Here is a 25,277-nt window from a genome sequence, read left to right as displayed (position 1 = left end):
TTTATATTAAATAAGGATTATGACAGTTTTTACAGTTTAAATATATCATATTTGTCCTATTTTGTATTTCAGCAACGTTTTCATTTTTTTAAGATGTCAGAAATCAATGCTTAGAAGAGACATCATTTTTAATCTCAAGCTTTGACACTGGATTTTGACTGCTTCTAAGTTTGTATCTAAATTGCAATATAAACCAAAACCCAGGACAAAAATAACCTAAATACATCAAAACAATTGATAAAAGAAGGAAACATGCTATCGTCACGATTTGAAATATTCGCTGAAAACCAACATACTAGTATAGGTATTTTATGACGATAAGAGTTTCGAAACTTAAATTGTTATCAGATAAGATGACTCATTCTGCTCTTTATAAGGCCAGGATTACATTTAAAATGTCATAAATAATAGCTAAATTTGTGAAGTTTTACAACTTTTAAGATATAAAAAAAAATACTGGTACTAAAAATTCAGAAATTGTACATGGCAAATTAAAACATCACATAATACATGCATACATGGGGTCCTTTGCTCGAAATCCATTAAAATAGCAGTTAACAATTGAGACATCTAATGTTTCCGCTCTAAGCGTATCAAATTAAGATCTTTTTTCTAGTAACGAGCATCATGTTTTTTATTTACCATCCCCCTCAATCAGCCGATCTAATAAAAAAGACAAAACATATTGTAATATAATAGCAGGACAAAAGAAAAGTGCTCATGTTTCTAGCGGAAGCATATTCCGCCTTGGTACTAAAATCGTAACCGGTCAGGCGAATCAGCCCAAACACAATTCAACACGCTATAAAGATCGTTTCATGACCCAACACCTGTACCAGCCAATTTTGCTCGACATCTTATCAAGTATTTTGTATTCGTGTTCGTGTTGCTCATAATGCCTGACTACCCTTTGAAACATTCAGTGTATTTTTTGAGAATTTCCCCAATAAATAAAAAGGTAGAATCAGGATCAAGCCCCTCTCCCAGTTTATTTTGTACTTCGTCAGTCTGGCGACATTATTAACAAAAGCTCGCTACAATGAATTTTTCCGAACCCTGCATAAACATCGATGGCTCGTCAATTGAATGGTGTTCTCCCTCAATACCTGAACAAAAACGCCGCTTTAAGAACGAGCCCTCGAAAATGCATTTTCAATGCAGAGCAATTGAGATTTTGCTCTGATAATTGCCGTACAAAGGTTCAACAAAATTTGAAATGGGCTCCTGCCATATAGATCATTTTACACTTAGCTGGTCGATGACAGGTTATTGAAAACATTAAACTTTTCTTCAGCTTTTAATGGAGTTTTTCGTGACCCAACTATAAAAATGTCTTTTATTACATTGATTGGATAATAAACATATGTAGTTAATAAAAGGAATTTGGTTTCATGATATTTGCTTTAAAAGCATAAAATCATCAAAAATGAACTCTTTATACTGAATTCCTTACATACATATGAAGTTTGCAAATGGCATTTTATACAATTTAAGCTTAAATAAAATGTTACTCATTGAAATCGAAGAGATATCAAATTCAAAACACCTTTTATACAACAGAATAGTCTTATATATTGACTGAGCTCTTCAGGTAAACGTTTGAAACATTTGACGATATCGAGATAATTTATGTCAAAGCTGGTCGTGCAAGCCTCCGAGTGATACAGACACAGGACACGCTGTTGTTGACCTACATTAATAGAAAATTACAATCACCTGTGTCCATATACTTAGCAGGACCTCATCGACTTTTTAATATTTAAAACTTAACAAATACTCAAAAACCTCAGTTTAAACAAATGGTTAAATTCTGAGTAACCAGCATGAATAATCTATTATTTATTTCTAAATGTACTTGAAATTTGATGGACAGAAAAATGTATCATAGGCTGAACCCCCCTGCCTCTTTTGATATGTGGTGTTTAGAAAGCTTTTGAAGGAGTACTAGAGAATCAAGAGGGTTGTAATGCGGTAACAGGGAGCTGAACAAAACATCCCATGGACAAAATATTTCATGCCACTTTTTACTAGCCTGGCCAGGTGGGATGTTTTGTCCAACCCTGCCAAAATAATGTGGAATCTTTTGTCCACTAATTCAAAAATAGCATGGGATGTTTTATCCATGGAATGTTTTGTCCTATAATCGCATTAACACAGACACTCAAAATATTGCATTTTTTGCATGCAGACTCGAAAAAAAAGTAAAATAATATCTCTTACACAAGAATCAGGAAATAAATGAAGAAGTATTCAGTATGCAAGGAGGTGGGAGGTTACACCCTCATGTATTTTGCCAGTTCATTTGATACTATTGGAAATCAGGAAAAAAATTAATCTAATACTTTACAGCTTTTTCCCTATTTGGAGCAAAACTGGAAATGAATTGGGTGCCATTACAATCTCATTAAAATTTCATGATAGTCACAAAGTGTACTATTTATGGTCAAGTAACACATATATACCAACATAATTATTGATCTAACAACATTCAAAAAGTCACACCATTTATTTAGCTAATGATGTAACAACATGGGTATTTACACAGTGGGAGTCTAGCTTTATTGAAGATGGAAGTGACTATGATATAACCAGATTATCACTTGCAATGTCTAGGACGATATCATGGTTGTATTGACTTTCTGTCTGTTAGACCAGAAGCTTTTCAAGTTTGACCGTTTGATGATTTCTGTTAACTTAAGGATTTATGTGTCTTCTGAAAATTGTAATGGTTGCTGAAACACCTGTCATAAAACTGTCAAAATGACACAAGTTGACAGCCCTACAATTGTAAATTGAATAGCTGTGGTACAACTAAATTGATTTTATTATTTAAATGACAAACAAATAGTTTGAGTGTAGTTTAGCCATCACACAAATGCTATATTGCACAATTATTGGACGCAACATGCACATTATAAGTACAGGAGCTGTATTCATAAAATTTCATAGAGAACATTTTTAATAAAATATTGAACAACGAACAAATGCTTTAAATACCTACTATTTTATCATATTTATTCATATACATTTATTATTTTGACATTTTTATTGCTTTTTTCATATTTTCAGTATAAAAAAAAACATTGGTTACAATTTTTCTTTAAATTTAACTTTAGAACAAAGTTAAGTTTTTCCCACTGAAGTTAATTTGATTGAGTAGATGCTTTATGATTTAAAGTCCAATACATTAGTTTCTGTTTCAAATATAAATGAATTATAATACAATAGTTAATGTTTTCATTAAAAACATGTATGAGTAAGGAGTAAAAACATCTCCCTGCATGTATCTCTTATTAACAAATATTACACAAACATGTAATATCAACACATTTTATCTTTTGCAGGGGCTTGTGTATTTTGGTTAAATTTTCTATCTTATCACTTGATAACTTGAAAACTTAGCAATTGAATGCAATATTTATAAATAGGCAAAGAATGATAAGATAAACCGTTTGCGTAATACATGTATCACTAAATTTGAAAGTTTGAATTGCACTCTCTGTCAATAAAATTTCAAATCCAAATTTTGTCAATTCTCTATATCTGAGTTTGCATTGTGTAAAACCTTGATGTTGACAGAGTTTTATATTTAAACTTTATAATTTCAAATATTTTCTGTTTGTATAATAAATTTCACATGAGCAAAACATGTGTATTAATTCTCAATTCCCTTTGAGCACCATGTACTAATCTGTATTTAAATTCCAATAGATATCATATACAAACAATATATATAAAGTGTACATATTCAAATATAAACATTGTATTGTCATCTCATTCTATAACAGTACTTACGAATTATGGCTTGCTTGGCATCAAGTTTGGAAATTGTAGCGTCTAGAGTCACTATCCTTTTCGATAACTTGTCGGTTCTTTCAAAAACTTTCTGACACTCGTCGGAAACATCACAGAAAAGATCGTCGGCATGTCGGACCAAACTAGAAAGTTGCAAAAGTGCCCCAACTATAGCATTGTTTGCAACTGTGTACAAAACACCCCTTTCATCGCTTTCACTATCCACAGGGACCTCGTGAGCCCCTAACCGACTGGGCTCGATGTTTCTACACCCAAAAGGCATGTTGTTAAATCCAAGTAAACGAAATTTCTTCACATATCATACCTGTGTTCGAAAAACATGAAATAAAAATAAACACACACGCGCTTTACTCCAAACGCTTCGCGACTGTCACACCGACTGAATGAAAACTGCTATCGCGCCGGTGTTATCGATCGGGTTCACAACCAATTTTGGTTAAAAAGACGGCTCTACTGAAGTAGATTACTCTACCGTGAAGTATTGTGTCACTGTGAACAGCGAAAGATTTATCAAACTCACCTTATGACATAAACTTTTAAAGCTTCTGAAAACTTTATCTCCAAAACAAGTTACATTTTTTACATTGTACATGTGCGCTGGGGATAGGATTGGTCTATTGAAACTTCTCTAGGTTTTTTTTTCAACACAATAATTAACAATAATTAAACAAAGTATCATAATGGTAAATCAATTGAGAAGATGGCGTAAAATTCAAAAACGATATCTCCGAACTCTCCGAACTTCAATTAAGGTTTTATCGGCTTTAATCATCACCTGCCCATGGTGCAAGTTTTGCGCGCCAAATTTCCGAGAAATTGCGCTTGCCTGTTTGGAAGCAGCTTCAATTTGGTGCGAAAACATTTGAATTTTATTGAATAATTGTGTGGCCTTTTAGTTTATGAATGAAATTGATTTATGATATTTTATTTTAACAACATACTTTTTAGAGCTCTAGGGGAATATACTTATGATCTCCCTTGATGTTCATTCGTTCAGGTTGTGTAACTCGTATTGTACATTAGTACTTTATGTCAGAAGTTGTATTTCTTTGATTATTTAAACCTGTGAAAAATGCGCGCATTTCTGTCTTTAAATATTATTAACAAGGGACATTTCAGTAAAGTTAAGTTGAACTTGTTTTAATTACCCAGAATGATATCTTTAAAAAAGACATTGTTGACAATGATGCAGGAAATCGCTCACCTGATATATGGAAATATGGCCATGGGGTTTTGACCTAGTAGTCTAGTGTTTGACCTGCTTTGACCCACATTCAAGCTTATATGTTCTATGGCAGACAGACAGAAATAAGTGTTTATTGTCGTAAACATGTTATAAAACAGTTTCTTGACAAAATATTATAAGTATAGGGGAATCAATCAGACCAACATTTATGAGGAATGCGCGAAATATGAAGCTGTCTTTTTACCAGTTTTTTTAGTCATTGGTTTCGACTCAAGATTTTATTTGATGGTCTGCCCCAATTTCCCGAAACTTCTTAAGCTAAACTGGCTTAAGTAGCTTATTTCAATTAGCCAAAATACATACTTAAATTGAATTTGATAAGTGAAAAATGGTTTATTGTGATTATCATAAAGATAATTCCAATCTTTAGTATAAAAACTTTTAAAGAAGTAATTATTTCGCAAATTATTGAAAAACAAAAATAGTGAGCTTAGCTTAATCCTGTTATAAGGGACTTCAGAAGTTTCGAGAAATTGGGGCCAGGGTTTTTTATATTTGAACTTGATTGAAATCTCAGCAAGACAATCGCTTTGACTTAATTAAAAATGGATACTACAGTCTCTTGTGTCTTAGTGACGTACCATTTAACCCGAGAAGACCCATATTCGGACTTGTCCGAGAGTTAATCATGAAAACAATTCGAATGATTTTTAAGAACAAATTGGTCTAAAATGGTATCAGATTTGACCTAGTGACTTATATTGGCCCCTATTGGAACTTCGTTATGAGCAAATTTTAGAAGCATTGTTCTAAAAACGTGGCCACTATTACGTAAACAAAAACATCTTAAGATTTGACCTATTGACCTTGTTTTTGACCCGAGATGACCCTTATTTGAACTAGTCCGAGCATTCATCAAGACACTCGTTCTAACCAACTGTTGACGACAGACGATGATAGACGCCGAATAACCCAACCTACCACAATGGGCAGTGCTCAGGAAAGTTTAAACATATGAGAAGATACAGATGCATGATGGTGTAGCCATACAGAACAATGTCATAATCACATTTTAAAGATGAAATCTAACGTATCAAACTTACTTATCAAATCATTGTAAGTGCTTTACGGGCGGTGTTTTGTGCTGATGGCATAAGGGGGACAACTTCCGCAACCACATGTTGTATTATTTGACAGGAGTACAAAGCATCAGACGATATGAATATTAAAGATACACTATAATTCATAAACCATACATCATTACGAAAATTATCATTATTTTAAATCTGTAAATCAAAGCAGATGTAATTCATTCGGCATTATATCGATTATAAATAAATAATGAAATGCGCATCTTGATCAAAACTTTGTATTTTCGACTTCTCCTCATTAAACCGATTGGAAATCTTGGTTCTAAAAAGAAGTCATGCCTACCTACCGACCTTTATTTTGGCCTTGTACTGGTGAGATTCAATGATTCCATCATTCAGTTGCGGTACCACTATTTCAAACGGTATAATATGTTCTAGAATAAAATGGGAAAATGTATATTTGCAGCAATAGTAAACGTGTCATGCACTTGACCAGAATCATTGATGGACAATGTTGAAACGAACGTCAATAATGTTCAATTTAAATGTATACAATTTAACTACCAAAAACGGATTAAACGACATGAGGACTAAAACTGAAATGAAGAACTCGAAATCAAAATGAAAGAGAAAATGAGTATTCAAGAGGATTTGGATGAAAATACGACGACGCATGAACTATTAAATTATGTCAAAACTTAATAAAAAGGGAAGCATTAAAACCAGCATCAAACAAAACCAATATCTCGATTTGGCTTCTTCTAAATACAAACAATTATTTTCGTGCAAGTGAACTATACATATCAGTTTGGCAGAACAAAGGCATACATGACATCAAAACAAACCATTCGATAGACTAAAAATAGCTAAATATTTCCCAGGGAAGGACCCGATACCCGTTATGTCATTTAAATATACAGGTTGACAAAATAAATGATTTAATGTATACGTATTGTACACGGTGTACTTGTAGTCTGAATAAATATCATTTCATCGAATGAAATTAATCAAAGATATGTGGTTCGAAAAGGAAATCATTACAGAGACAGCTTTATTAGAAATTCCTATAAGATTGAGACTTTTAGCATATTGATTCATAACTTGTCAGAATCAATTAGCAGGGCCAAGGGATTATAGATGGAATGAATGCTGAAATATTTGTTCGTGGTTTATTAAATTACGAGTCTACAAATCATGCATTGTGTAGGCTTGAATGGTGGCAGAAAAGAGTTGCTTTTACGTTGTGATCCATTTCACTTTTAGGTTTAAGTGTTTGTGGGACTGACGTTAAATAGTGGTTGGTGGTATCAATGTGTATAAAACTGAAACAATTTTGCATTCATTTTTTATTGTAACCCAAGAGGAGATATCGTATCTTATATCGTGAAATATAAGGACTGTTATCGTTGAACTTTTGCAATGTCGAACACAAGATATCCGTTTTGCATTTAAAGCACTCAGTCGTAGGAACAGATAAAACAATACAAATGTGTTAAAGTCTTAATAATATGGATATACGACATGCAATTTTAAGGAGTTTTCTCATCTTAATGAGATTAAACGGCTTGAACACTGCAGTACTTCTTCGGTGGCGAGGACAGAGTCTACAAGTCTCTTTGAGTTTATGTTTAACTTCAACGTTGTTTAATATTGATCTTGAAATGCAAATATCGGATATTGCAAAACAGTGCTTATATCTCTTCCAATGAAATATTCTTCTGAACGATTGGGTAGACCGGCAGCTCAATGAATGGATTAGTGAATAAGATATATAGCCAATTCAAATATACATTGTGCAAGTAAATAGTAGATCGACAAGAGACCTTAAATAGGTTTATTCCCAACAGATGACTGGATTTATTGAAAGCAATGTTGCAAACTGTTTAGATATCACACCCTAGCTGATCGGACTATTAATGGGGACGTCATTTGAATAGTCTTCTAGTGCTTGTGTGTATATATAATTTATATATACCTTTATATCACCTATATGTTAGCGATAAATGAACGAAACGCGACCGGAACTTAAGTTTAAAGTCGTCTACGCTAGGCAGCTCGAAACATATTCAATTCCACCACTCATTGCACTTGAGATTATTGGAACTGATTGTAATATAATAGAAACATTATTGGAAATTGAAAGCAATGTTATTGTAGATGAAGATAATAAAACAACAATCAATCGATTTAATGTGAAAGTTGTTGAAGAGAAACTGACGCTATAAACTTCACAATAAATGAAGTGCTTAAAATAAAGAGCAAATTAATTTAAAATGTCGTCGACGACGTCTTTGATTCGTTATGATGACGAAATTAAACGGCGACTGGAGAAGTTATCTAGGACATATGATCTTACGACTATGAAGATTTTCATCGCCGTGGAATGTTTAGGTATGCTTGTTTGTTGTGTTTAACTGTATTACTTAATAAGTTTTCTTAACTATTGAACATTTGAATTAATTTTACAATTGTAAAAAACAAAGCAGTTTCTTTCTATCTTGTATGAATACACTAATCTGTTACTTATACATGATACCAAGTCCTATATATCATAAATTGTTGAGTCCAGAAAAAAGGTGCATGTAGATTTAAATGTCTTGTACATACTTCGATGCATATTTTTATAATATAAATTTTGCTAATAAAAATGAAATGCTTATATGTCCCATAATGCATATATTTTATAGCTTACATATTTGACTCAAAAGGCATGGTGCACGCAGATTCAAATTTAATTTATCATATGCACTCCTTGATGCATATGTTTTGTATAAATTAAGCGTTTTCTAATATTATATGACCCTTATCTTTTATAGCATTAATGTTTGTCTCTGAAGGCATGGTGCATGAAGATTTAAGTTTCACTTATCTTGTAGATATTATGTTGCATTTTCTTTTTGAAAACATTTTTAATCAGTTCATAAATCACATGTTTATGGCACACAATCAATGAAACACAATCTCGTAAATGAAACTTGATAAATAAGAGTTTAAACTTTAAAACGTAAATAGAGAAGTGTTTAAAATCTTTATCATGTTCACCTACTCAAGATTTAAATAACGGCAAAGAACCATTTACTGAAATAATGAAATACGTATAAACGATTTTACCGAGACAAACTGCACGGTCTAAGTAAGTTTTTTCTCTCTCTTTTATATCTTTAAAACTCCATTCCGCGTATTAAACGATTTATAACAGAAATTATTTAATCGATTTTGTTTATTTGTTTCAATAACAGGCGAAGAGCTGGTGACCTGTACCTACAATGCAACAAAGAAAGGACGGTGGGAAGCGTTCCTACAGCGGAGAGAAGCTTGTCGCCTTGACCTCCACAAGCACGAGAAAAACAAGACCAAATATCAAGAGTTCTTAAAGAACGTGTCACGGGAACATCAGGGACAACAGTTTTACAATGCTCTTCTCATGATGATGAAACTCAAGGGAGCCGATGATGCATTTAAACAGCTCGGACCAAATGTTGCTGAGACCAACGATAGTTCCTTTTGCTCAAACCTGTGTAGACTCTTTGAAAGGAAGATTGAATCCTGGTTCGAGACATTCGAGGCAGTTGCTGTGAAATTGACTGGACATGTTAAGGTTTCAAATTTCGTCAGAGTGTTAGCTGGTCAAGTTGATGCTCTTTGTTGCAAAGGAGGTTTCACTTATGCCATTAACATTAAAGTCACAGGTCTTGAAACACCAAGACCGCTGGACATTGCTGAGCTTCAGATGTGCAAGATTCTTGTTATACAGAATGGACTTGCGGTTCCATCAAATTTGAAAATGTGCTTGTTGGTGCTACATCTTACTGAGGAAAGGCCGATCTTGCGACTATGGGAGTACACACCAACATCTGAAATGGACACTTCAATCAAAGAAGCTGATATTGATAAGCTTATTGATGCCGGAAAACTTAGCCAGTATCACGAGTTTTGGAAAGACAATGTTCACCAAATAAGTGCCGTACAATCTGACCAAGTTTTGTAAGCATAGTTGAAAAAAACAATCATATGACAATATATCAAGCAGTCTATCAAGTTCTTGCATCGAATTGTATTAAATCTCTCAGATTTCAACAGGGAACATATTGATACTCAAATATTACACTCTGGAATTGGCAGAAGGAATTTACAAAATTCATCAGTTTTGAAACAATCATTAGTCAATCTAAAGAAGGATTGTTTACATACAGTATATATACATTTAGTCATATTTCTTCTTAATCTCATTACAGTATTTTAACTTTTAATACGAGTCAAGGGCTGGCTACGCTAATGCTAAGCATGTATAATGTCACAGTATTTTTCAGCTCAAATTTGTTCAACAAGTAGGTATTGATTTTGACAAAACATCACCCACCCGTTAGATCGCATTATTCAAGTTAACGATAAGTTCATCTCAAAGCCTTATTGTGATGGTTAGCTGGGTTGTTTTGTTATTTGCAAATGGTTATTTTAAGCTTCTGGTGACCAATTGTTCAGTGTGGAACTGGATAAATAGAGTTAATGAGTGCCACATACTGGTCTTTGCTCTTTGTGATAATAATAATACAGAATAGCGGGGATTCAAAATATTGGCGAAGATCGGAAATAGATATTCATTTAAGATGAATCAATAGGTATTCAATACAAAGTTTGTTGGTTAAATAAGGAAATGAAGATAAGACACATTTTGTTAAGCTTGCTGCTTTTTATAAGATTGCATACATAACCAGATGTTTATCAAATCTACAAAATGTCTCTTCTGCATTTTAAACAATTGTATCTTGATCATGTTTATATCTTTCCAAATGTTGTCCTTCATGACGAAAGCAGAATTCATTCTTCTGTTTCTGTAAATTTGATGATAACCTACGCATTTTGTCTGTAATCTTTTCATAAGTGGCGTGTTTTGTATTTAGACTTTGTACGTAAAATCATGTATGTACTGACTGTTTAATAAACTGTTCAAACAAAACGTTAATAAGTACCCGCCTCTAAGACTCTGTACAAAATTGATTGTATAATAAAGGAAAAGGTAATCAAGCATATATGGAGCATTTGCTCTTGTCCAAGTATTACTAATCTTGTCTTACAAACCTTTTATTCTTCTGGTGATGATATGTTATATTGGGGTTAAAAATTGCATGCGCAACCTACATTCCCTATAATCAAACAAAATGCCTAAAGAAATGACCGATTAAGGAATTTATTTACCTTTATCAAAAACTTATCTCAAGCATATACAGAAGAGCAAACTTTGTAGGACAAGTATTTTGTGATTACTTTATATGCTAAGGATTACTCTTATAGATAAACGTTAAATACAATCACACATACTTACACGATAACTCACGATACAGTAACTTCAAAGTCGGTGTTCTCTATTTGGCCCAAAGTAAGGTTCCGTAAAAGCGATAATGCAATAATTTTATAATGGAATTCATTATCTTTGCCAGATACATTTCTAGTTTCGGCAGATAACATTCAATGTAACCTACATGTCAGCGCCTAAGATCCGCCTTTAAAATATTTAAATGACTTATGTTTCTTTTAACAAGAGGTACTTGTCGTATATGTAAAACTCATGCATTCACATTTATCGTTATTATAACATTTAATATTTAGTGGTGTTGTTTTTTCTACTTAAAGTAATGTTTTCAATTCGAATAAATTACGCTTATGACACAAATATGATCAACGAATGAGTTTTTATGTACCCTATTTATGTGTCATACTAGTGTTATGTCCAGTGTGTGTATATATACACACACATACACATACAAACATACACACACATACATGGACGCGTGCACGCACGCACACACACATGCACACACATTTACAAATTGTGTGTTAAACATCAACAAATACATCAACAAATACATTAACAAATACATCAACAAATACGTATACGTTTTGTTTAAGTTTAACACTCTGGTATGTGGTGTCGACAGAACATCATCGTTCATTAGTCATGTCGTGTATACAGCTCATTTTTATTATATTTGATAATCATTTTAACACACTGCACACATTCACAACTTTCCAAGTAAATTGTATACTAGTAATTAAGATAATATGAATTAATGTATAATGAAAATTGTCAAACACGTTTCAGATGCCCCCCCCCCTCCCCCAGAAAAAAGGAGAAAACAAATAATATCAACTGAAATTAGAAATTATTGTAATGTCGGATAAATACTCCAACATATTGAAAGAGCTATCAAATATAATGTAGTCTGCAGAAACCTTTAGCCAGATGGTTTATACTCTGATACTGCCGTGACTTACTTGGACGATAACAACCTCATCGGACCAACCGTTGAACACGCTGCTACCGCCAGCAGTCTAAGTGATATGAGAATGGGTCGTGTAAATATACTGGAAGTCAGAAATGAGTTTTCGCCTGCAGGTCATCCATGGTAAAAACGTTTTTATCAAACACTTTATCTTTTTCGAAATATGACATTCCTCAATTTGAAATCTTAAGGAGAATAACTATTCAATATTAACGACACAGTGACCGTTAGAGCCCTTTGCTAAAGATCCCAGATGAAAAAGAGGATTTGTTATGTTCACGGCCTAGTCCTCGTATCATATAAAACGACACGCTTCTGCAACAATCATTTAACATTGGTAGGAAAACAGAAGTGGGCGGATCAGGCATCCAATAGGTCATTCTTTCTCTTTTCGCGATTCCGACGTTAAGACAATATTCACACGAGAGATCAAGGCCGATAACAATTGGTGGTAAACTCTACGGTAATCGTTCCAAATAAATGGTTCCAAATAAATGTCCCTGCAATTTAGATCTTGTTGGTCACAGGAAGAATGAAGTTGCGATGTTGGAATTGCGGATTTCGTACAATTTGACCGAGAGAGAAGACGCATTTGTTTTAACAACACACACATTGTTCGTTGTGCTAATAATAACACTGTAGTACCTATCGCTTTCAACGTGACAACAATCTGGAGGGGGGTAATTTGATAAACTGCGTTCGACAATGTTTGAAAACGATTCGAATATTTTAAACAGCAGTTATGTCAACATTTCGTTAACAATGCATTTAATATATACAGTGAAACCTTTACGGCGAGGCAAACACTGGGACATCTTCATTGAAATAGTTGATTATTTGGTACAACACGCAGTGTCTTTATCAAAGTGTATGTCTTGTTGAACATGTGACCAAATTATTGTATAGTCAAATGTGTTATCTTTTCATCATCATTATTATTAAACGCTGTACACATACAGCCAGATGACAAGATATGCACCGATGGCGTTCTTTGATTTGTAAAAGAAATATAACTGAACACTCTTGTACTGGAGAATATATTACTTCACACTTTGTCGACGGACTTACAAAGGCCCTCTATCTTAAATGTGGCGATTATTCATTGACCTTTTATACATTGGGCAACTTCCAATCACTGATTATGCCGGATGGGCATTTATAAAGCGTGTCATGCCTCTTTGCAAGTTACATCCCACATGCTTGAACTTTACCTTTTGCATTCACTACGGTGCAATGGAGCCTACAGGGTTCTTTGTTACTGTTTGAGGATAGTTTAAACATGAGTATCGTTCACAACGAGATAACTGTGTGGTTCGTTTGTTTTCCATTTATTTTTTGTTCGTTTTGCCTCCTCTACAAATAATAAGGACTTGAAGAACGGAAATACAAGACTATTGTCCATTTGGCAGAGGGTATGAACTATTTTTATAAATCGACATACCGTAATGAACATGTTCGATATTGATGTGACTTGGAGTAAAACTACATTCATTATCAAGGCGTTTTCTTACTACGCCTACTCATTAATAAAGCCGCAATTCAACGCTGCAAAATTTCATATTGCACTGTTAGCAATCTGGAGAACTTTTAATGACACAGGGTCAACGCCAAAGACGTAGAACACAAAGACGAACAACCACAAACCAGAAACATGGAACAACAGCACAAAACTTTACAAACAAAACAATACATATATACTATATAAAAAACTAGGGGTGTTTGTCATGGCGATTATCTCAAAGTTTACATAATAAATTTACAACGGAATACTGCATGCTTACCTTTAAAACCACAAATAGACAAATAACACACAAACGCTACTAAATTGCCATTTTTATTTGAACTATTTATAGTTCTTTAAACACCCTGATGTTTAAGCAGGTAAAACATTTTCAGTTGTATGGGCATCTGTTTGTCATGTCTTCATCTCATATGATCCTTAAATGGGGTTTTCTAAATATTCGTCGATATCGCACGCGTTTTAAAACGGTAGATATCCTTATCCAAGCATGTTTGAATAATAAGCAACACGTGACTAGCAACTATAAAGTTAATAGGACCCGTTTTCCTTTATCTTTATACGGCTTTGGGGTGATGGATGTCGCACCACAGGGAGGATAAACACGAGTTTTGTTTTCGTTATTGTATAGTGATTTTATAAAGGTATGACTTTTCAATTATGCGATTCGTTTTGCTTTTATGATACTTGTCATTATTTATTTTAAGCTATCATCCTGTTTACATTTGTTTAAGGGCCGGCAGCGATGCAAATGTGGTGGGGAAGGTCAAAAACTATAACGTTTAAAAATACATGTTGTATTTCGCTTTGAGGAACGATTTTTAGGGAGGGAGCATTTATTCTTGGCGACATGTTTTGGGATAGTTAGGAGTTGAACAAATTTTACAAAATCAATTTTTAACAGATTTTGGATCACAAAGCATTCACATTAGTACGGAAAAGTCTGTCATTATTAGTACTTCGTTTTTATGTCAAAATGCCACACACTACCTATCCAACAATGTCTTGAGAGATCTTGATGATATCTTGTCAAATAAGAAAGTTATTCAGAAAAATAATGAATTTTCGCGGATGAAATTCATTTTCGGGTTACAAAAATGCATATATCTTGTTTTAAAATAGCCCCAATCAACACAAAGCCAAAAGACATTGTTGATTGGGTAATTCCGATAAATTTGACACACAAACATATTTTTTTGTATTAAGACATTTCCGGGAAAGTCTCAATGCTTTTTTATTGGAAATCTGATAAAATATTATTTCGTAAAACATGCTCAACTCTTAATTACAGTTTGTACATGTTGCATCGGATATATGAGTCATGCTTGTTAAATATTGAACCTCAAAACTAAATAGAAATCGATTTTTATTTTATCATTTATGCAACAATTATCTCCAATGGGAATAAATTTGAACTCAGTAATATATATTACACGTTAAGACACTACAATTAATTCTACGAACTAGTTTTACTTATGAACCGGTAAACATCGGAGATTGTTTCCGATGGTAAATGGCCGAGGTGCTTCGATTGGTGCGTGTCATCGCAGACTGATCGACTAACAGGCAACAATCCTAACGCATGAATTGTATTTCTAGCAGTTGATTTTATACGATACGTGGTATTGATGAAATCAGAACTTGAATATAGTTTAATATTTTTCACATTTTTATGTGTGACATCTTAAAATTTGAATCTTAAATGTAGGTTACCCGTACAAGAAGCAGAATACAAAAAATAACAATTAAAAAAGTAAAGAGGTTAAAAAGCCATGCAGTTCATGTCGTTTCGAAGTACTACGTATTTAGATGTTGCTCATGAAATTAGTAAATATAAACCATTTTACATCAACTATTTTCAGCACAATTGTAATCTTAACATTAACTTCAATGTTAAACTTATTATTTGTGCCTAGTTCAGTCAAAATCCAAAATACATTATTTAATCTTTTTTTTAAGTGACTCCCATCTACAGTATCTTATTTTACTATTTTTAGAGCTTTTGAACTTGAAGTGGACTTAAATTTGTAAATGTTTGCATTTTGTTATCCTTACATTGTATTCTACAAAAGCTATGTTATATATATGAAATAGTGAGTAAACTTAGATTTATTTAAAATAGTGTACGTAAATTGTATTTGAACTTTTATTTAAGATAATAATTTATCAACAAATTATCTGCTTATCACCGTTTATCCCTAAATAAACAAAATCGCCCAAGCTGATACTTTGGCCTCGTACAAACATGTCCAATGATTAAAGACGTGACCTGCTCTATGGCTTAGTATGAATGAGTTCTATTTAATAATATTGCCAAGCAATGCTCACCTTCCTGAACTATTGACATTGTACTTGTAACAAAATTTACTTTTCAGCTCATTTATTCTTAAATTTTAAGCATGTTTTTTTTTAATAATGCGACTAGGCGTCATTTCTATGCGCTGTCCTGGCTAACGTTTCAATTGATTGGAATAACATATTTTGTTCTGCAGAATAATAGTTCTTTGACTGTCCTGTTGGGACTACATTCGCTTGTTCTGCTATCTTACTCATGCATTCCTATCAAATCTTTACCAATCATTGTGACAAATTGTAGGGATATACCATCGCGTCCGAGTTTAATCAGAAATCAGAACCTTAAATTCACTCTGGAGTTATAGCTCTTTTATAAACCGTTCTACCATTTTCACTAATGTTTTTTTAATTGAGTTTGTTTAGCGCATCTTGGCAGGTTTGTTTTGTTACGTATCCTGATAATTGGCCCAACACATCGTGCACCATTGATAAATAGTCAGCATCATTTATTCCGAAACTCTGGTATCATTTTTTGGGGGCACAATATCTCGACCGAGATAGATAAACAGCTGTATTGCAATTTTCTTGTTAGATTTTGGCCCTTGAATTTTTACAAATTGTTAAAGCTCTCGTTTTAAAGCATTTTATGTCCAAATTTACCAAACTGTGTAGCAATGTTTAATATATTGCTTAATAACTATCTTGCCAGATCGCACCAAACCCTTAGGTGTGAAGACCATTTAACTGACTGTGAACTAAGGGTGGACTATTAAGGTAGTTGGATGTTATTCGACCGTTCCTCCAACATAAGTTTGTAAACCCTCTAGCATCTACATGTCTCAAACTATGTTGTTCAAACTTAGATATAATATATATAGCTACCCATTCCAATAAGCTGGCTCCTGAGTTACCCGGAATTACAATATTTACAGGTTTGCCTGTGCACTCTGTATTAGCTATATTTTCATCATATTGATGGTTTGGATGAGATCTGAGTCTAGTAAGAATAGGGGTTATGTCAGGTACATAACATAGTCAAATCATAGAATAACCATGTGAACACTAAATAATATATGATTTTATGCTTAAAATAATGTTAAATATAACACTGTTTTCCTGGAAGTATTCGGGCATCCAGGCTCCTCAATGCAAATGCAGATAAATGCTTATAGGGTGCTTATATGCACTCGAGGACATTCGCAGATTCAATGACGAATAGAACTTTTTTCAGCTATATATAGGCTTGCGCTGATCTATATTCAGACTAATTTACCTAGCCGTATTGTCACCGAGGATGACTAAACCAGTCTTGAATACTTACATGTCCAATACATGAATACAATGATTGCCTTGTCACTAACTCTTTGTTATGTTGTGATTTATAGAGGGGAAAATTAAATGTAGGCCATTATCTCATAGTATAACACACGTTTGAAGTCGATTGAGGTATTATTTTTATGAGATCACCATGAAGGTGCGCAGACGTTGTTCCCTTTACAATCAAGACAAATATGCACACTGTCAGGTACAAAAGCTTATCTCTCATTTCACTAACAGAAATAACTTGTCAAAAAATGTTGTTACTTTTACTCAATGCAGGTGTCTTCATGTGTGGTCATTTAAATAAGTATTAGCTTAATAAAAGTAAAGTATATGAAATATGTGAAATAATATTTTGACACAGCGGAATGACCATATCAAAGATAAAATCTTCTTTGACTAGTCAAGTGGTCCCCTAGCAATATTGCAAAGATTCGCCCCAAAACCATCGCCAGTGTCCCATTTGATCACAATTTAACCATGTCTGTGTCGAGTATAATAATAATAAGTTTTGATAATAATTATATAAACATATCATATCTAGATTTAAAGGTTCTTACACCGGCAAATGTACACGTAAAACGATAGATTTAAGAGAACATAAGAGAAAAGGGTCATTGAGGTACACTTATTCAAATGGGATTGTACCAATTTTCATTTTCTTCAAGATGACTGAACTGCTAGCCAAAAGGAAGCGAAAATCGTCCCCTTCTACACCTCCATCATCTGTAAGAAAAAAACCTAGACTCGATGCACTAGACACACGTTCGTTAACAACGACACCTTGTGAACTGTTGGAAGACGAGTTGAGACAAAAATACCCACTGGCTACATCACACGTTTTACGAGACAAAGAAGGTACGTTTGTTGTTTTCATTGTTGTTTTGCAACATTCTATGTAAAGAAGATCCGATTCAAGTTAAACATGGATTTATTAGTCCGTTTGGAATAAAACAGAGACAAAATAGATCATATTCGTTGACTAAACAAATTTGACGCAGTCGGGAAATTTACCTTGTTAGTCTGTTTTACTGAAAACGGAATAACGGCCTCCATGGTGACGCATGTTCAGAAAATTATAAATCTATCACGGTGTTTAATATATATATATATATAAATAATTAGTGCCATAACATTTATTTATGCATTGAAGATGATACATTACGCATCTCTCGATATAGTGCCAATGAGTGGAAAAGAAACGTTAGTGGTGAGAATGGTATCTTTGTTTTCCCTTTCAGAGGTTTATACAAGAACATTTGAAAGACCGGGAAATGATGTATCACATATGACTGACTATGTGTTGTGTAAAATGTTAAAGGTCTGACCTAAAATAAAATTTTGAACACATAGAACTTGCATAACTTGCTGGAGCTTAAAGTTGCCAACTTACAAATTTGCATGTTCATGAAAAGTGTCATCGTTTCGTATGGTATTTTGTATTGATTAATTGCTACTTCGTTAAGAACTTATTCGCTGAACTTGGTGCACTGTTTTTTATCGTCGTGGTGCCAATAAATAGGTTGTGGTGCCGATGAATCGTAGTTTAAGTAACCAACGCAGTGTAAAAAAACCACACAATTATTTAATCAAACGAAAATCAACAAGTAACTTAATTGATATCATTGTAGATCACTTTAAAGTCTGACGAAATACCACACTGTATGGCGAATTCGAAGGCTCACGAAGTACTTAATACAAATATTTAAGTGCAAGTAATCGTCTTAATTCGAATTCTATATTTCCATGTATTTTAAGGCACAAATTATGCAAGCTTCACGCATGACTCATCGCGTGTTCGTAAATCTGGCATCATTATTGTTTTCAATATTTTCGTACTGTCAGTATATAATGTTTTATAGGAAATAGAAGGCCTCATTCGGAAAGTATCACAGCTTTGGACTATTGTATTTTTTTCATTATAATCTCCCATGTGTATCCAAAGAGAAATGAGTTTAAATGGATATTAGGTACGATACAAATATATACTTTAATGTAGTTTTGGACAAAAACGAGAATGTTATTTTAAGATAAAAGCACAATTAAATCAATAATGTGTTTCTTAATTCAGTATGATCGATATTTTTCATTTATTTTGGTCCGGTTGGTCTAGAAAATGTACAGTTACAACAAGTACCGTCCGATTGATCCCAAACAAATCTTTTCTCGATTTTTGTTCAGCAGAAAATATTTAAAAACTTCAAATTAATGAACTAGTCAAGGTAGTATAACTTTCAACGTTCCTAGGATCTACCGCACCCAAGCGGGGAAGAGAGGGGGCCATGCCAGATTTTAACTTGGTGAACTACTATATTGAATGTTATATTTGCAGTTTCTTTTTTATTTAAGATATCAGTTTATGGGTTGCTGGAAATTATTGCAAGTGTATGATTTTTTTAAAGCTGCACTCTCATAGATTTACTGTGTTTCCAACTTTTTTTATATTTTGTCTTTGAATGAGCAAATGTTTGCGTAAATATCTGCAAACCAGTGATACAAGACTTCTTACAAAAGATCATATCGCAGATTTTCATATTTCCATTTCAAAATTAACGCTTTATGGCTTAAACCGTTACTAACGGTTTAAGAAAAACGCATAAAACATCGATTTTGGAACGAAATTATGCTCGTTCCAAGACAAAAAAAACAAAAAAAAACAACAGTTGTCAAAACGTTCAATCTGTGAGAGTGCAGCTTTAATGCACACCGAGTTAATACACATGCAGTATATCTCATTTAAAAAACAACAACTAATTGAACTCTACAGCGGCTCATTGGCACCACAACATATATTTTTTCACCACAACGTTAACCTTAACTTCTCTAGAAAACCAAGTGCTCAAATGGTTTAAAATGTGCAAGGAGACAACCTTTTGCCAATGATATATGGGGTAATCGTAAATCACTACGATAACACTATTCGTGGAATTCAGTTGCTTACGTTGTCAAAACTAAGCTGTAGCAATTTATGCAAGTTTCAGACGAAGTTGATGAGATCTTTATTCATTACTTTTACCTTAATCACAACACAAAGTCAATTCTTTTGGGATACAATTCCCTATTTGTTTTATTTTTTAAATTTTACTCTTACAAACTTTTAAAAAGGAAAAAAGAGAGAAGATTATACTCAACTTTTTGTCAATTTGCCACCCATTGGCACTGCAATGGAAGACGGATTGAAGTGTCAAACAAATCTTGTGGCTTCAACGATTTCACATCTTGCTTATGTAAAACATGTACTACCTACATATATAAACAACTAAATGGTTAATATATTGGCATCTGAAAAGGCCACTGAGGATAAATTAACCTTAAATAAGTAACGCACAACTGCCTCTTCTTACAAAGGAGGCATTTGTCAAGTGACGATGAGATCATTGTTGTAAAAACGCATATAAAGATTAAAACATTTCTGCTATTTTGCGTACACATTAACTCATCTTATGCCATATTTACAAAATCAGAATGGTGTTCAGGATATCAGAGCTGCAAAGTAGTACAATGTGATTCATTGATATTTCGTTACAAAGCAACCAAAGTTTTAGAATACAGATGGTTTTAAAATTGCCATTTAAAGTATTGAATATACATATTTTATGTTTACATCTCCCTATCAAAGGTTTGCTGTTTTTCTATTCAAATATCCAAATAGGCGAGCGATGAAGTCAGACATAAGTTTCCTAATATCATGTCCGTTTCTTGTTTCAGTATAAAATGTTAATCATGAAATATGCAACACAGCCTTCAGTGACCTTAAACCTTTAATTTTGACCTCTGAATCTATGAAAACGCTCATTATCTAATCTGTCATAATATACAAAAAGTAAACTATTTGTATTAAAACGTATTGTGAAGTTAAACAAAATAGTAACAACTCGGCGTTGGAAGGCTGGCTATATTTCTAAATTCAAAGATTTACTAATCATATAAACACATTAGGTGTACTCATAGTTTACCAAATATATTGTTACATTAGATAACACGAGTTTTAAGATGATTTTTGAAAACCTTTTAGATGATGCTGACGAAAAGTTTGATACAAACTCAGAATCATACACCCAAGACAGTACATTGATGTCAACGATGTTAAGAAAGATGGGATATAGTGACACTAACAGACACAGGACAAAAGAATTATTACTATTATTAAATGAGTGTAACAACATATTTGAACGAGCTTTGAATGATGGAATCCCGAGGTGTTATTTTTCAGTAGGAAGTCAAATAGAATGTACTTCTCTACCTGATTCTGACGATGATAATCTCTTCGGTCCATCCAATGAACACGTTGCTGCAATCAGCAGTCAAAGGTATATAAAAGACGGTCGAGTAAATATACTAATGGTTCGAAATGGGATGTCGTCGCCTGGCCACGTATGGTTAAAACATCTAGATATCAAACAGTCGCAACTTATCTCGAAATGTACCAGACTTAAATCTGAAACAAAGGACAGGATCGATATGCAGGTTAAATTATATAGTCAATGTTACATACCTATTGCAAAAGTTCCGGATGTAGACAAACACTTGCTATGCACATGGCCGGGCACTCTTTTTTTAGACGACACTGATATGCTATTCTACATCCCAAACAGTCTCTATACATTGATAGGAAAACAGATGTGGGCGGGTAAAGCATCGAGAACGGGGCCCTCTTTCTCTAGCAGCGAGACAGACGTTGTCCGTCCGATATTCTGTGACTATGTTTTCCCAAGCGATCAAGACCCTTTAACTATTGGAGGGAAACTCTACGGTAATCTCCATGTACCAAACAAATATCCTTGCAATCTAGTTCCTGTTGGTCACCCAGAAAGTGAAGATTCGATGTTGGAATGGCGGATATCGTACAACCTGACAGAAAGAGAAATTATGTTCGGGTTGAATATTACTCACATTCACACATACGTTGTGCTGAAAATGTTACAGAGAAACTTCAAGCATGTTAAGAATAATCTCACAAGTTATCATTTTAAGACAAGTCTATACTTCACAATAGCTACCACAACACCAACAATGTGGAGAGAGGATAATCTGATAAATTGCGTTCGACAATGTTTGAAAATGATTCGAATGTTTTTAAAGAAGAAGTTTTGTTCTCATTTCTTTAACAAGGCATTTAACATTTTCGCCGGCAAACTTTCACGGTGTGGAAAACACTGGGACATGTTAATTAAACTTGTTGATGATTATGTAGACAACCCAAGCTCCATTGTAGAAGGCATCAAACAAGCAAACAAACGCATCAATCGAATTCAAAGCGTTCCACTTGAAACTCGACGCTTTGTTTTGAACAGTATAACTCTTGTTGAACAAGTGAATAAAACGATTGTGGATTCTGCAGTGACACCTTTTACTCAACTTGGAAACCTTGCTCCACACATACGCCCTGTTGACATTCAAAAAACGCGCTTCATGTATGGAAAGCTACGGAAGAAATTAGAAAATCAGATAGAACATCTCCCAACTGGTGAAGACAATAAATGTGCCAAAGTCGTCCTTTCATTTGTTATAGTAAGAGACTATTTGCTTTCAGTTGCAGACTTGATGGAACAAGGTAAAACACCTGCATTATTATCACGTGGTACTATTTTACCCGACGCCTTGTCTATGGATTTGCAAATGTCCTCTGTCCTGTTTGTAAATGGGAAATTTGAACAAAGCCTATTGTTCCTGGACCGTGTTTTCAAAAAAAATTGCAAATGACCCAATTTTCTATGTCCAGTGTCATCAGAATGGTCGTCATATACCACGTTGTGATTTTGAAGAATTCTTCACGAGATACAATGAGCCACTTCCAATCACTGACATTCCCGCATGGACATTTATAAAGCGTCATGTCTCTCTTCAAGTTATATTCCTCGTGCATGAACTTTGCCTTATACATCCACTTCTGCGGTTTGAAGCCTATAGGTTTCTGTTTGAAGATAGGAGAAATATTTGTAGAGTTGATGACGAGTGGTGGTGTGTTGTTCGAATGGATTCCATTCCTTTTCTATTCTTTATGCAGTACCTTGTCTACAAAGAACTAGGACTTGAGGAACAGAAATACGAGGCTCTCGTGTGTTTGGAAGTGTGCATTGACTATTCCTCTATGTCAGATCGACACATTGCAATGAACATGCTCGGTATATGCTGCGAGTGCGAATTGAATTATAATAAAGCGTTGCATTGCTATGCAAAATCTTTAACAGTACGGCCGAGATTCAATGCTGCGAAATTCCACATTGCACTCTTAGTTTGGAAGTTGTCAAGCAAAATATAAAATGGGCGCAAGTTGATATATGTTTAAGTGTCCTTATTTAAAGAACGGATAATAATCTTCATTTTTCTCTGCTTGATTGTGATGTCAGCTTAGAATAGATACACTATTAGCTTATGTTTTCTAAGGATCAGTTTGGGTTAAATATTAGGATTATCATACCAAATGGTTACAAGTTTTCTCCCTCGATTTTCGACGTTCATCTATTAAGTTTTCAGTATTCTGCCTACTATTGCAACTGTTACTTGTAAGTTTTTGCTACATAAAAGTTCGTTATGTATGGAATTAATAAAAACTAAAATAATAATGTTACTTTTCCTAAAAGAATGTCATAAAAACTAGTAGCGACATAAGATATCTATAAACATAATACTAAGAAACATTTGTCATACAATTCTATTTCATGCTCTGACTTCTACATATTTATGCGTACAACAATGCCATGCGATGTCACATATTAAAATTATATATATATATATATATATATATATATATATATATATAAACAAAGCGGTTGGGGTACGACCTTAATTGAAAATGACATTGAACCTAAACCAGTTTGACCAACTTGAGTTATGTCAATACGCCATGGTGCTTATTATTTTCTCATTTTCTCCATTCCTTCAAATAGGAATGTTAATTTTAGATAGTGATGTTTTATATTTCTGTTAATGAAAGAACACAGGAACGGTTCAGACCAGAAGAGTGTCGATTGCCATGTCGGTCCTCAAATTATTTGTATTGATTATGACTGTAATAGTTGTAAACAAAATAAAAGAATATAACAGACAGAACAAAAGTTAAACAACTTGTGTGAACCATGCACCAATATATTTTGAAATGTGTTTAATGACGTAGATGTATCCAAAAATGTGTTAAGTGGAGACGTGCATTTTCCTAGAAATGAGTTAAGTAGATACGCATAGGTATCTAGAAATATGCTTAGTAGGGACGTTAATGTATGTAGAACAATTTAGTATTAAAAGGCGTACTTGCAATTAGATGTGTGTAATGTAGACGTACATGTATCTGGAAATGTGCTTATTAGAGATGTACATGAACCTAAAATGTTTTTAGAAGAAAGGTTCATGTATCTGGAATTTGTGTTCTCTATTTAACAGGAAGCGCTTTTGAAAAGTTGGTAATTGCTCTTCATCGGACGTCCCAATAATTCTCCATTAGCAACTCGCCAAAGGTATACAGTTAAGGAGACCAATATAACTTTGTCATAATGTGTGTCTCTTGTATTATATAGACACATTCTTTGTGTTCATGAGAATCTTTATAGAGGGACAGTGTCATGATATCATTCCTTGGAGTATTCAGTTTATGTATACATGTGTAACCATTTCAAAGAATAATGCATTAAATTTTGAGTTTGAATACTCTTTCGAAGACCGACACTTTATTGTATTCATTTTCTGTCTGTATTTCTTTTTTGACAATGTAAGTACTGGGAATGATGCATTAACCATGAAGCTGTGTTATATATTGTCAGTGTCAAGTTCAA

General features: G+C 33.6%; 3 protein-coding genes across 3 annotated transcripts in view; 2 read left to right on the top strand and 1 right to left on the bottom strand.

The window, feature by feature from the left end:
- Positions 1-4,263, bottom strand: part of LOC128238383 (uncharacterized) — a 51,111-nt gene extending 46,848 nt beyond the window's left edge. Inside the window, exon 1 of the mRNA XM_052954255.1 lies at positions 3,796-4,263. Within this exon, the coding sequence (XP_052810215.1) occupies positions 3,796-4,078 (283 nt within the window). The 5' untranslated portion in view covers positions 4,079-4,263. The remainder of the gene's footprint in view (positions 1-3,795) is intronic.
- A 3,210-nt stretch (positions 4,264-7,473) lies between these two features.
- Positions 7,474-11,050, top strand: LOC128237022 (uncharacterized). The gene is made up of 2 exons (XM_052952197.1): positions 7,474-8,484; positions 9,333-11,050. The coding sequence occupies exons 1-2, from the start codon at positions 8,367-8,369 to the stop codon at positions 10,079-10,081; spliced, it is 867 nt and encodes a 288-aa protein (XP_052808157.1). The 5' UTR covers positions 7,474-8,366; the 3' UTR covers positions 10,082-11,050.
- A 3,413-nt stretch (positions 11,051-14,463) lies between these two features.
- LOC128239341 (uncharacterized) lies at positions 14,464-24,074 on the top strand. The gene is made up of 3 exons (XM_052955957.1): positions 14,464-14,537; positions 18,177-18,366; positions 21,524-24,074. Exons 2-3 carry the CDS (start codon positions 18,177-18,179, stop codon positions 23,209-23,211), a joined length of 1,878 nt encoding a protein of 625 aa, XP_052811917.1. The 5' UTR covers positions 14,464-14,537; the 3' UTR covers positions 23,212-24,074.
- Positions 24,075-25,277: the final 1,203 nt, after the last annotated feature.

Source organism: Mya arenaria, chromosome 6 (genome assembly GCF_026914265.1).
Source record: "Mya arenaria isolate MELC-2E11 chromosome 6, ASM2691426v1".
Taxonomy (NCBI): Eukaryota; Metazoa; Mollusca; class Bivalvia; order Myida; family Myidae; genus Mya; species Mya arenaria.
The sequence above is the reverse complement of the archived record's forward strand: the minus strand, read 5'-3'. Positions and strand labels throughout refer to the sequence as shown.